Source organism: Marmota monax, unplaced genomic scaffold (genome assembly GCF_021218885.2).
Source record: "Marmota monax isolate L192 unplaced genomic scaffold, Marmota_monax_Labrador192_F-V1.1 WCK01_AAM20220418_F8-fsc00103, whole genome shotgun sequence".
Taxonomy (NCBI): domain Eukaryota; kingdom Metazoa; phylum Chordata; class Mammalia; order Rodentia; family Sciuridae; genus Marmota; species Marmota monax.
This window is the reverse complement of record NW_026694286.1, coordinates 3,474,294-3,489,103: the sequence shown is the minus strand read 5'-3', so window position 1 is coordinate 3,489,103 and position 14,810 is coordinate 3,474,294. Positions and strand designations below refer to the sequence as shown.

The 14,810-nt window shown below is 37.9% G+C and overlaps 1 protein-coding gene across 28 annotated transcripts in view; it reads left to right on the top strand.

Annotated features, from left to right (window-relative positions):
- Epb41l3 (erythrocyte membrane protein band 4.1 like 3) overlaps positions 1–14,810 on the top strand; it is a 227,351-nt gene that overhangs the window by 138,807 nt on the left and 73,734 nt on the right. For all 28 annotated transcript variants that reach the window (XM_058586428.1, XM_058586427.1, XM_058586426.1 and 25 more), the window contains one exon: positions 3,617–3,814. In XM_058586428.1, the coding sequence (XP_058442411.1) occupies positions 3,617–3,814 (198 nt within the window). The remainder of the gene's footprint in view (positions 1–3,616; positions 3,815–14,810) is intronic.

Here is a 14,810-nt window from a genome sequence, read left to right as displayed (position 1 = left end):
ATTTTTTCCTGTTAGTTCTGAAATGAAACATGAAAATGGGAGATAATTCTAGAAAAGGATGAGTCTCTGTGCCTAGACATGACTTAATACACAGTCATGTGTTCCTCATGGACAGGACACATACTGAGAAATGCGTCATTAGGTCATTTCATCACCATGTCAACATCGTAGAGTGCACTTACACAACCTAGGTGGTAGCGGGCTGTACCATTCAGATTGTGTAAATGCAGGGTTTTATGTATATATATGTACTGTATGTGTAAATATAGCCATACATATGGCTATATATACATGTACGTGTGTGTGTGTGTGTATACACACACACACACACACACACACACACCCCTGTGTGTGTGGCCTATGGCACCTCGTGCCATCATGAACAGAACTATATGAGATGAAATGAAGCACAAGAGAAAATGATAAAATAAAAAAGCATGGCAAACATGAGCTCAGCGAGACCACTACTGTCCTAACACAGCATTCTGTTTTTATAACAAACTTGATCTTTGTTCTGTTTTATTTGCAATACTGGGGATAGAACTCAGGGGTGCTGTTCTACTGAGCTACTTCCCACCCCTTTTTATTTTATTTTGAAACAGGGTCTTTCTAAATTGCCACAGCTAGCCTTGAACTTGCAATTCTCCTATCTCAGTCTCCCATATTTCTTGGATTGTAGGTATGTATCACCAAGCTGGGAACAGACTTGTTATTTAGAAGTAGAAGGAGTACAGTCTAAAGTAACCTTAAAACATACAATACGGGGAACACATAAGCCCATAATATAGTCATTTGTTATCATTGTTGAGTATTATGCATATGCTATACTTTTATATGACTACCAGCGCAGGAAGATTGTTTGCACCAGCACACCACAGATGTGTGAGCAGTGCATTTCACTATGACATTACAATGGCTGTGATGTCACCAGGCAATAGGAATTTTTCAGTTCCATTGTAATCTTAACAGGACCACCATCATGTGCAGTCAGTCCATTGTTGGCCAAAATGTTGTTATGTGGTACGAGACTGTACTTCTACATTCTGTAGTCAGATGCTTGAAGCTAAGAAAGAGAAGTGATATAAAAGAGGGGGAGGGGCAATACCTGGCTGAACAGGGCAGAGACCTTGGTCTTATCTCCTTATTATTACTAGCCTCAAAGGACTCTTCAGGCCCTCAGGCTTCACAATGTTTGTCTACAAAATGAAGCTCTCAGAAATAGTCTTGTCTAAAACTCTTCCATAAAGTTCTTTGCTCCATAATAGAGGAAGCCAATTATGTCGCAGGTAATTGGAGAAAGGCATATTTTGGTATATAGTGATGATTAAATATGGGTTTGGCAGAATTTGAATTCCAGTTTTCTAATTTTTCTAACCTTGAAAAGGTTCCCTGGTTCTGTCTTTCCTCCTCTGCAAGTGAGGGTGATAATAGCTCCATTTTAGAGCTGCTATTGAGGATTGAATAAAATACAGGATTTACTAAAGTGGTTGATACTGATATTTTTAAATTCCAATGCATTGTGTGACTGCGATTGACATTTCATTTGAGGTACTTGGTCTGCTCTTCTAGAGCTGTTAAAGTTGTTTGTAAAATGTGCTGTAAGAGCCTCAGATGTAGATTCATCTTTCAAGTGTTCCCAGAAATGAGACCTGCCCTCTGAGTGATGGTTTAAGATGCTGTGGAGTTGACAATTCAATACCACAGAAACTTTATTCTCAGATACAGACATTGTTATTTTTGTAGAGGAAACATTTGTCATTTCCAATACATAGAAAAAGTTGATTCCAGATAAAATTAAATAAAAACGTAGCTTCAATTGACCTTGCTTGTGATGAGATGAAATGTTAATTAAACATGCAAAAAGCCTTGTATAAATTATAGAGCATCTCACAAAATGAAGTGTGGTTGTTGATAAACAATTCTAGGGTTATCAAACTTCTCCTTAAACTACCTCAAAGCCAATATTAATGACAGTTTTATGGATTTCTTATACTTTTTAAATTTTTAATGCAATGATAGGAAAAGGATAATGGTCAAAAAAGTTGGAGCAGATGAAGGATAATGGTCAAAAAAGTTGGAGCAGATGGCCAGAGAAAGGTTTCTGTAGTTACTAACCTATTTGAGCTGGAGCTTGCCTTCTCAACAATTTTTTTTTTTTTTTTTTTTAGGTACCAGGGATTGAACTCAGGGGCACTTCACCACTGAGCCACATCCCCAGCCCTATTTCGTATTTTATTTAGAGAGACAGGGTCTCACTGAGTTGCTTAGTGCCTTGCTTTTGCTGAGGCTGGCTTTGAACTCATGATCCTCCTGTTTCAGCCTTCTCAACTATTCTAACTTGTGGTAATGGTTACTCAATTTGTTTTTCTTGGCTTATTTTTATAAGCTCAACAGACTGTTCTCTTTCTATTCTTAATAACTTCACAAGACTTAGAGTTCCTAGGCATGGTGTTAGAAGAAAGGACTGTATTAGCAGTCTTCTAGATCGAAAACAAGGTAGAAAATGCAGAAATCCATACCTAAAATCCAAAATAAATATACCTAGAATGACATTGTGGTTATAAAATTGTAGAAGCCAATGGGAAAAAAAAAAAAGCTGAAATGATAAACTGTCCATACTGTCTTTACTCAAGAGCCCACGTACTTTTAGCACCAAGCTAATAGTATACTCCTGTGAGAGAAAATTTCACACTTATTTCAAGGAGCCTGAACAGAATATTAGTGTGTATCTTTGTGAGGACTGCTGGTGCATATTTTTAGGCTGGTGGAAATGATAGTCTGGCTATAGATTGAATTTGTCCTACCACCACTGGTGGTCACTTAACCAAAGAGAGTTGTAAGAGAGCCGTGCACAGAGATGTCAAGGGAATTGACTCGGAGAATTTCTGTGCCTCGTGGGGTGTCCACTGCAGAGTCTGGCCTGGACTAGCCTGTTGGTCATTCAGAAGCAGATTAAAGCTTTTGGACAGTTTTGATCTGTTCTCATACAGACTCATTACAATGAAAAGAAGCAGACTTAAGGGATTACTTTGTGATGAATCTCAGTGCTGCTGACTTCATCGAATTGATTTAGAGCTAAATCAAATATTTTAACAGTTATAAAATTACTGAAAAGATTAATACTAGAAGCTCTCTTAAGCCTTGTCGTTTATAAGAGTCCTTGTAAATCTATGGATGGAACAGAGAAAAAGGTCAAGGAATATGCAAGTATCAAGTGAATTTTGAAAAATGGAGTAGATAAGATAAAATCTAGATGATTAGAGATCTGTCTGATTTGATGCCTTTTTTGAAAAGTCAAGAGTGAATTTCTCCTTTTTTGCTTAGTAAAATCTTGATGGCATTTCTAACTCAGCTTGCTTCTAAATTAAATCCTGGAGTCAAACTGATATAAGGACTCATCAGTGCATTAAAATGGCAAAAGTTGTTTAGGTGAAACTGAGCATTATAAATACCTGTGTGTGTATATATCACTCCTGATACTTTATTTCAGATCCTTCTCCTCCTCTAGAATAGGGGAAAGCAGCCTCTTTCCCAAAAGAGTTGTGCCATTGCCCGAGCAATGCAATATTTATTTCCTGCCTTGCAATGAAAACTCTTCATTGTTTGCTCTTCACAGGTCACTGACAAGGAACAGGAGTTTGCTGCCGCAGCTGCAAAACAGCTTGAGTATCAGCAATTTGAAGAAGATAAACTTTCTCAGAAGTCATATAGCAGTAAACTCTCTCGGTCTCCATTAAAGATTGTCAAAAAACCTAAAAGCATGCAGTGCAAAGTGATACTTCTAGACGGGTCAGAATATTCCTGTGATGTGGAGGTAAGTACGTATTTTAAAACTCTGGTGTCCTAGATGGCGAAAGCTGGGGAATATTGGTATAAAACACACAAGCCACCTCTTTATTTTTCTAGAACTCTGGAAAATTACAACTGATCTATAAATACAAAATTATTTCTGACTCTAACAGGGAACCAAATTATTCAAAATATGTATGGTGTCCCAAAATCTTAAAATTAAAAGTAAAACATGATCTTATACATATTTTTTTAAAAAAATTAAAAAGATGGATTCTCCCAACACTTGCCAAGATAGGATCCAAAAAAAATTAGAAGCTTAAAAATTAGATTTTTAAATTATATCCTGTTATTTAAGTGAAGTTTACCTTTTTATTTGCATAATTTATGGCCAAGTCACTTATTACTTAGCAGAAACTTAAAATTCTGTACATAGCAATAGAGAGAGAATTTTAAATATTCATGTCCTTTTCTTGCTCAGGGAATAGTAATTTTTAATATGCTTATGGTGGGGAACATTGATCTTGGTATAAGAGAGTATATTCCTCTTCATTCTTTTCTGTAAAGAGAAGTAAAATTCCTTTTGGAGAAGGGGCAGTTAAATGACTTGGTTAGAGATATTTTGTAAGACCAAGTTAGCAGATGAGAACAACGCAGCCTGTCAGTAGCTATGGAGATGGATGAGTGTTTACTTCTCTGAGTATCACAGTGTGATACTCAGGGCATGAACTCAAGTTATTAGAGTAGGTCCCTGCATGCACCAACCAGTGGCTTGCTCTTATGTAAGGTGATTCAATTTCAGGTTCAGTATCTTCATTTAAAGAGCTTATTCTTCCTGCCCCCAGCCTCTGCCCTTTTCATCCAGGAAGGGGGCATTCTGTGTTCTTCCAAGCCAGTCCCTCCCCTGAAGCTTTCACAGTCTACCCATCTCAGTCCCCACAGGCACTGCCCGTGTGTATGGTCACAGGTTTCTATTTCTCTTTCCTCCTCTGATGGCCAGTATCAAACTAATTCTTCATGTTCCCCAGTCATTATCTCTCCTTCCTCCATATTACAACCCCCTTATCATTCTCTTTCTCTCTCTCTCTCTCTCTCTCTCTCTCTCTCTCATATATATATATATATATATATGACCCACGGAGCCAGTGCTTTTCTTGCAAGATAAAATTCATTTTATACCAATAGTATCATTTAGGGTAGGGTTGAGGGTGGGTTACTAAATGATTACAGATTGGAGGAACACAGAAAAAAATTAAGAAAAACTGTAGGAACATAGAAGAAAATTTAAGAAAAATAATTCTCACATCAAAATTATTTAGTCATATACTGGTTTGTAAAAAAAAAATTCAATCATTCTTTAGCTTCACAAACATTAGTGGGCTACTTCAGGAGGTTCCAAGGATGCAATAAGGTTCGTCATGCACAGATCCATTGCTTATATTTTGTTGCCTCTGCTTTTGGTTAATTTCTTAGACCAAAGTGTCCAATTTTTGATTCAGATATAATTGTAAAAATGGGGAGATACCAATAATGTACTTGTAGTTGGGTTTTACTGTGAAGGTTAAAGGACTTGGTAACCTTGAGAAAGGTCGTCAAATTTACTTTATATATGCCTTCCAATTCATTATAGCTAATCACTGTGATTTTGGGCACAGGATTTTTCTTTTGTAATTAATTTGGATAGAATTCATTGTTACTTTTAAAGTCACTGTGTGAGCATTTTGAGTAGCATAGCAAAGTTGGGTCAATTCTTTCCCTTTATCATAAAATATTTTATGCATTTGACAAATTTGTAAGAGTAACTTTTTCTAGGATATAAAAATTTGCAAGCAGAATATTTTCTTTTTTTTGTTGTCTGAAAATCTCTTTATTTCTCTATTTCTTCTTATTTTTTATTTGTTTTAATTAGTTATACATGACAGTACAATGATCTTGACATATCATACATTTGAATCAGATGGGATACAATTTCTCATTTTTCTGAGTGTATAGGTTGCATAATTACATTGGTCATGCAGTCACATATATACCCACAGCAATAATAATGTCTATTTTGTTCTGCTGTCCTTCCTATCCCCCCTTCTCCTTCCCTCCCCTCCCATCACTTCTCTCTACCCAATCTATTGTGACCCACATTTTTTAAAATTTTTTAAAATTAATTAATTAATTTATTTATTTATTTTTCCCTCACATCATCATACCAAGCAGAATATAGAAAAAAATATGTTTACTACTAACATCATTGTGGTGAAGATGGAGGGACACGAATATGGTAAAGTTCAGTGCATTTATTTGTTGTGGATTAATTGAATAAGAAAAGTGAATTGTGGATCATCAGTGTGTACTTCTCAAGGTGGCAGTGAGATGCTAGTTGAAAAGGCGTACTGAAAACACCTCTTGTTTGACTTAAATTATGGAAAGTAAAGCTTAGATGGTGAGATACACACAGGACATCATAGGTAAACAGAGAATGAAAAGCATTGTCCCCGGGGGATGTCCTTTGGCCTTTGCTCTTCTCTGAGTGGAGTTTTTCTCAAAGACTTGGAAGAAGGTACAGAAACACAGAACAGAGTTTTTAAATTTTTTATTTTTATTTTTTTAAGTGATGAAGAGCTTGAAGAGGCTAATGAATGCCCCCAAGTGTCAGAATCCAGTTTTCTTGTAAGGCAAAGCTGGATTGGAGGTAAAACTTCATCTATTAGAAGGGATCAAGTGCAAATCCCTTGATCTTTTGTTTGGTGGAAATGGCCATCAGTTTTAGTAAGAGTTTGGGTAAAAGTCTTCTTTGGGCTTAAGTTGATTAGCAAACTCAATGTGAACTCAACAGGGTGGTGTAGCTGTTAAGACTCCTTCTGTTATCAAAGGCCGCTTCTGTGGAAGTATAATATTTATTTTGTAGAAGGTGGTGAGCTGTTGGTTCCTTCAGCTGGATCATTGCCCTCTCTAGGACTGTGTTTTGTAGACATGTTAGAAATGCTCCAAAGCCTTCAGACGAGGGTGAGCTAATAGCCTTGCCTCTTTTAACTCATGCAATTTTGAGAAACTTTCTAAATTTTTCAAACTTTGATTCCTGCCATGGCTTAAATGTGTCCCCCAGAAGTTCCCCACATTCATATATTGATGGCATTTGGAGTTGACACCTTTGGAAAATAACTGAGATTAGATGAGATCATGGGGTTGGAGGTGGCCCATGATGGCATTATTGGTTGTAGAAGAAAGTGACCCCAGCTAGTACATTTGTTCTGCCTTGCCATATGATGCCCTCTGCCATGTTACAATGGAGTTAGATGGCCCTCACCAGATGCTGGTGCCATGTTTATGGATGCCATCACCTTCAAAACTGTGAGCTCAAAAAACTTAGATTTTTTTGAATTACCCAGTCTCTGCTGTTTTGTTATAGCAACAGAAAATGGACAAAGAGTTCACTCAATAAGCAAAAACACTTGCCTTAAAAATATATTATTGAGAAGATTATTAAAGCAAATAATTTATTTTATACTTTCTGTGTTATAGTATGTTCCTAGTATATAAGAGCTGTTTTATAATGATGATAAGAACCTTGAACTCTGACTGTGGCTTGTTCAGGAGAGAATTTCAGGATTGTGAATGATCTGAAAACATTCTCATGACAAATGAGACATAGGATTTGGAAGGGACAGGGTAGCTATTTTCAGGTACTTGAAAAGATTATCATTGTAGGGTTTTCATAACCTTTTTTTAATGCACACAAAACAAAACTAAGATAGTCATCATAGGATGTCAGATTTTAAGTAAACAAAAATAGATGTTTTAGATTATTGTTGTCAACCTTGTGATGATGCTTATTCTGCCATTAGGAGGATTTCAGGAGAAACTGTAAGAGCATTTTGGGAAGCCTGCTATTCCTCAGACACTATTTAAGACCAGACCAACTTCCAGTGCCCCTTCCTACTCAGACCCAAGGAGAAAAGAGACAACAAACACTCGAAAAACCTCAAAGGAAGAAGCCGAATTGCTTCCCTAATCCCTGTCCCCATACATGTAATTATAGGTGAATTATGAACAGGATACAGAAGATAGTAGCAGGTAAAACTTTTTTATGCATTTTTTTAAGGCTTCAAAAAAGGCCTTTTATTTTAATGAAGCAGTGATGCGTTCTCCGTGGCTTGCTTAATGTCTCCACCACTTCACCATCAGAATGACCAGGCTCAATTCTGCCATGACTTAATGATGAGAATTTATAGTCATCTCTGAAGGGCCCCCTGCACACACATGCACAAACACACAGCCCTTGGAATAGCTTGGTTCTCTTTTCTTTTGAAGCTGTAAAGTGGCATTTTTCCTTGCCAAACAGTGCTACAGCAGGAGACCCAGTGAACCATTCAACAGCCTGCAAAGACCTAGGTCCTGGAGACCAATGACTGAACACTTACTGCCACTTCATTTTCTGCCCCTCCCCGCAACTGCATTTTGATTTAAACTTTGTAGAATGTGCTGGGTTTTTGTAACTTTCTGCTAGCAATCGGTGTAGTCATTGTAGAATACAGTGTTTTTCCATTTGAGAGACTTTACCTCCATTTTTCTTCAAACTCTTAGTCTTAATGTTCTACATTAGAAGAAAAGATCTTATATAATAAGCCAAAGATCTTATTATAGGCAACTTGATATATATGCTTGGGGAATGTTTAAACTCTACCAGATTCTCACATATGCTAACAAAAGCACTAAGATTGTGATTTCCTACTTAGTATGTTCAATCTGACTATTAGAGAACCCGAGCAACTTTCTGTAGCCAGTTTATTGTCATTGTTGGTGTTTGCTTTTCAAACATAAATTTTAAGAGAGAAAATAAAAATACCCCAGTCCCAAATATGTGTTTATTACATTTATTTTATTTGATTCCATGTTTGACAGACTTGATTTGTATCTGTTTGATCTGCATACAATAGAGTTCCTAATGATCATCCAGTTAGACATTTGCTTTCTCCTCAGGGACCCTTCTAATCAAGTTTGATTTGGTTTTGGAAAAATCTGTCAGACTGGATCTCAATTTTGAGTCCATATTTCCTAACATAGGTTCACTGCTGCATGAATACAATGTTTCAAAAGACACTTTGTTGTGCAGTATGACTTGTTTTCCACTGGAAACCTTATTGGTGGGTTTTCTAAAGCATTACTGGGAGAGGGGTGGAGGATTTACCAAGCAGGGTTCACTCATAAGTGTCCTGCCATGTTTCTCTCATCATGTGAAGCATCACTTTCCTTAGCTCCTAAATATTTTCAGTTCAGTAAACTAGGGAGACTTGGTGCTTGTGGGGCCCAGGTACATCCACAGTAGGCTCACACTCCAGAGAAAATTCTAATGCTTCAGACACACTAGAGTGAGATTTGTATCAAGATCCAGGCAAATCATACAGAATTATATAAGCACAGCAGTAAAACCTTAAAAGCCTGGGTCCTAGGTTAGTTAGGCCCCCTCCAGAGATCCTGTGATTGAGTGGATTCCATGACTGAAGGATATTCACGTCCCCAAATCTGTAGTCATCACCCAACACAGTCAAGTTGGCCCCAGCAGCTTTCCGGAGACCATCCAGAGATGCTCCTCAGGAACCATAGTGGCTGAGGAAGCTCATGGATCTCTGCCATAGATGTGCTCTTGGCATCTTCCAGCTATTGGTCAGGAAAGGAATGTTCGCAAAATCGCCACATGCTCTGTCCTGCTGGTGATCTGATTAACTGGCCAAATCATGCTCCCATGTTGTATTCTCTGATTACTGGGGTTTGGTTGGAAAAACAAATTCAGTGTCTGAATTCTCCAGCTTCTATAGGTTATGTGATTAAAATGCTTTCCAATCCCTTTTGAAATGGAACAGAATTGTCTCTACTGTTAATTAGAACAAATATTGCCTTTCTCAAATTAAAAGAAATCATAAATAATCAATGGAAGAAAGTGACTTTTTCAATGCTTGCATAAATATTATTCATTCAAAAAACACATAAATCACAGAGATTTTCATTGTGTAACTGTGAACTTCAGCTTAACCTATAACATGCCACTCTTCTTAGTAGTCCTCTACTGTGCTGAATGACTTGCCATCCTAAACATCTGTCATGTGCTGCAACCTACTGGCCCCATCTAGCAGCAGCAGTAATTCCCTACCTGAAGAATGATGGCCCTGGGGACTGGGAAGGATGGAAGGGTGTTAATTAACTTTGTTTCCTTGTGTGATGGCTCTTTGGTGCAACCGTAGGAACAGTTACATACAGGGACTGTTGGCACTTAGCACAAAATGTCTCATTTGCCTGACAAAATTACCATTAAATCTTCTTCCCAAGGCATCAAAATTGTCCCCATTCAGGTTCAATGAAAAGAGACTCTTATAAAACTGTTAAATCTGTTCTTCTTGGTCTTCATTTTTAAAAAGTAATAAATTTTAATGGCCCATTATGATTTAGACACAGTCTGTTAAACACTCCAAAGAATATTAAGGTTGAAAATGTGAGCATATATGTCAAGAAATACAAACAATAAAAACCTCTGGTATGCCACTGTGGTGTAGGTGTTTTGGAAGCAGAGACTTTTGAAGCTTGAGTGCTTGTGGGCGTTGGGTGATGGGGAGGCTATTGTGAAAGGAAAACCTCACCAAGGAATCCTGTCTGCATTTACCCTGGTTCTCACCTTGTGCCAAGACCTGATGAGAACTCAGGTTGCAAATGTTAATTTTCTAACCGTGTCATACTGACACAGTAGGCTTGTTCTTTCCTGGCTATTGTCCCCCGACTTCATGTTCCCACTGTGTTTTGTGGCCACTTGGTGTTGCTGATTTTAGGAAATGAGCTGTCTCACCCTACTTCCAAGCAGGTAGATTCACAGATAAAAACACTGTTGCCTTTTCTGTTCCAGAGGACCTCTCTTGTTTATCTTTGTGCTTTGTACCACACCATGGCTGATTTCTCATAGTAGCTGTGCACTGACTTATTCGTTGAATGGAGAAAACAATCTTGCAGGTTTAATAATGATCCAAGTTTCCTAGTTTTCACCATCCTGTCACTAAAAGTCCAGGTTATACTTTGTATTTTTATATCTAACCTACTTGCACGGAATTACCTCTTTGAGAATCTTTCCTGGTTTTATTGCTGAACGTTGTCACATGTGCTCTGGAAGAAGTCTTTTGATTTCACCTACTCTGTCGGTGGCCTTGTTGCCACAGCCCCTATGTGATGATGACTTAGCTGTCAAAGGTACCCCGGGTATACCTATTGTGCTGGGTGCCTTTGGGGGTGCTGCTCCCTCTTGGCTATTTCAGAAATAGAGCAGGTGCTCCCTGATTCCCGCCCCCCTCCCCCGGGCACTTCTTGGGGAAAGACTGGATCACAGAACAAACATCTGCTACACCATACACTATCCTCAGGAGTCATAGACCATCATCCATATCTTAACACCCAGTGCCCACTCTGCTCCCACATGGCAGATGCCAATCATACCCACTGTAGGTAGAACCCCTTCCCCTGCTGATTCCAGTCCCCACTTATCCCTAACCCCAGGCAGAAAAAGAAGTTCCCTACTGTAATACAGGGCATTTCCTTCCTCAGGAAAAATCTTTTTCTAGCATGGCATAGTTTAGCCAGCCACTCATATGGCACCACAGCCTTCCATTGCACAGGTGTATCTGGCCTGTGACCCCAGTACAGGAGCTCTGTTACCTAGTATAAGCATAGAAGACCTATGCTTATAGATTGAAAAAGTCCGCTAAGGTGTGATTCCTACCAGACACCTCATTAAAATCTTCTGTGTGTTCAATTTGCACATAGTAGATACTGATATTTTTTTTAACGAGAGTGAATCATTTGAGTTTTAATTATTATATGTTTCTTCTAATTTATGCCAATATTAATCTGCAAAACTAGCACAATAACTTGTTAACATGTACAAAATTGCCAAACAGCTTTATTAATCTTATGAGAATTTTAATGTAATATATTTCTTTGGGGCCTGTTAGGTTCCAGGCATTGTAAAACCAACGAATCAAAGACTTTAAGCCTAGATATGAGGTTGTTTTTGCCATAGAATCAGCCTTACATTGGCATTAGCAATGATTGGAATCCTTCTATTGGATATGTCTTGCCACTAATGAGAAAATGAGCTCCGAGAAGTTAATGGTAAGCCTGGGAGCACACAGCCTGTCAGAAAGGTAATAATCCAGAGCTCTCGCCTTCTGATCCAGAGGTGTCTGTACTCCTTTGTCAAAACTTCCATAGTCAGAATGAAGTGAAAGCTGCAGAAAGAAGGAACTGTAGTATTGGCCCCCAATACAGACTTGAGAAGTAGAAAGAAAAAAGAAAAGGAGGAAAAAGATCTACTTTACAAAATGTTTATAAAGCTGAGGAAAATAGATTCTTGATTTTCTATTGTATTTATAATTCTGTAATCATTTGACTTCAACATTGATCGGTTTCTCTAATTTTTTTTTTTTTTTGGCTAGTTGTGTATGTACACTTTGGGAGAAGAGAGAAGGAGGGAGGCCACTGAAATTCTCTCTCTCCTTTTCACTTTATTCCCTTTCCTTTTCTTCCCCTGCTCTTGTGGCTTTCAAACCTTGAATCATATCTACCCTTGACAGTGAAGTAGGTGTCTCTTTCCAATAAACTTGAGGTCTGCAGCAGGTTGATTTGCCCTCTATTGGAGCAAAAGAGCTCAGAGATTTTAAGCAGATCCCATTCGAGAGAGACATGTGAAGTCAGTGGGCAGAATGTCATTCTCCCAGTATTTCCTAAGTCTTATTCCTAAAAACGACTACTAAAGCTCTGGTGTTGGATATGCTCAGATGAAATAAACTTATATGAAGAGTAGAGCTTGGAAGCAGTGAATGCTTCCCATTTTGAGTGAGAGGAGAATAATGGAGAGTGGAGTGGAGAGAAGTAATGTGGAAACTCTTCAAAGGGGTTCATGGAGCAAGGAGCAAGGTTGAAGGCTCAACTTGGCCCTTAGCCTTTATGAAGAATGATTTTAGGCAAGTTCTAAATGATCACTTAGAAAGGCTGGGTGCATGCCTGTAATCGCAGTGACTCCTTAGACTGAGGCAGGAGGATCACAAAATTGAAGCCAGCCTCAGCAATTTAGTGAGGCCCTAAGCAACTGACCCTGTCTCAAAAATAAATAAATAAATAAAAATGAACTGGGAATGTGGCTCAGTAGTAAAGTGCCCCTGTGTTTAATCCCAAGTACCAAAAAAGAAAAGAAAAGCTGGGGACCCTAGTCATGCCTTCCCAAGGGAACAAATTTCACTATCTAGTGATTCGTTTTCCATTTTCCTGATCAATTGCCAGTTCATTTCATAATTATAGCATTTCCCTATGAAGGACAGGTTATAATTTTCAAGATTATATCTCATATCATCTCTTAGCATTTAAATTGATGCTTTTTTTTTCATGGACGTTCTGGACACTTGAGGAAGTTTAGGAAGTGGGTTACTGGTATCAACCATAAAATTAGGCAGCTCCTCTGCACAGTCCTGAATTTCATATGACTTTATTTTTGTTAGTCTGTTTCTGAGAGATCTGTCTTTTGACCTTGTCCCCCAAGACATCGATAAGGGTCAGTCCCTTTCGTGGCTTATAAACAGCACCTGTGATCTCTTTTGACTATAAAGGTGAGATCGGGGAGAATCACTGTATCCTAGAGTTGGAGGAGAACATAGTCTCTAGTTCAGCACCCACAAATTATATGTATATTTCTAACAAAATATAGAAGCAGATTCAGGGAAGACTGTGGTCGAGTCTTAAAGTATACTGTTGAAGGCCCTGTTCTAGGGACAGATGAAATATTTACAGAGAACTAGCATTCACACAACTCCAGGCATGTTAGACACCTGCTTATTTGATCTCAACAGGAAGCACACCTTGGCAGTAATTAGTTTCAGGATTTGGCTGACACAAGGGCCTTACAGTCCAGTGTGTGATTGGTGTGTGGAGAGAGGTAACCATTTTTTTAGACTTTTTTTTTTTCACAAAAAGAGTGTGTTACTACTATTGATTTGAAAAACGTTTTTAAATTACGAGCAGATATTAAAATGCATTGGTGAGTACCCTGTGGTTTTACTATTCCTGTGATCTTGCTAATGTTTACAGCAAAGGAAGAAGGGAAAATCCGTCATGTTAATAGTTTCAGTCCAGTGGTGTTTGCAGTTTGGATATGGCAATTAAATAATTCAGTGGGAGATGGAAAAAATGATAATGAAATAGAAGGAAAAGCTCTGCTGAAATGTTATATAGTGAAATTTAATAGGTTTTTTCCCCTATTTTTTAATTTGGTAATGGATATGCATAGCTAATATTTACTAATAATAAATTATAGCAGCGAGTTTGGGCATTTATTTCAAGGTGAACGGTATATTTAGCTTTGAAGGCAGCCTTTGTTTGGGGCTATAAGTATATTAAACAAAATGCTAATCATTCTCACCAAGGTTTTATATGTTTCTTATGCCTACTCATTCTCTCAAGGCTTTTCCATTTAAGACAAACAGACTGACAATACCAGTGAAAGTCAGACCAATAAACTGAGGGCCATTTTAAAATTCTAAATTAATTTAAACATTAAAGTCACATTGGACACATTTATGCTTTCTAAAAGAGCTGGAGACTTCTGCAAAGAAACTTGCCTTGTCAGTTTTATACTGCCTGCTCAAAATATCGAGGCTTCATTGAAGACAGACTAGAAATGTTGAGCTTTAATTTTTACTTTTAATCTACTCAGCACTCGTGGGCCCTACATTTAGTATTTCATTTAGAAGAATAACTCTCACACTCAGGCTTTTAAAATATGTTTATGAAGCTCCTAATGTGTTTACACAATTGAATATTTGCATTCCTATGGAAATAATTATGAATAAACTCAAGACTGGAGGATTGTCATATAGTGTCAAGTTTTCCCAATGCACTCTATTAAGGAATTGCATTTCAGCTTAAGGATATCAAACATGGGAAGGCAGTAAGTATGTTATAACATGAGCCTCTGTGGCATCCTGGCTTTGCCATTTCATTGC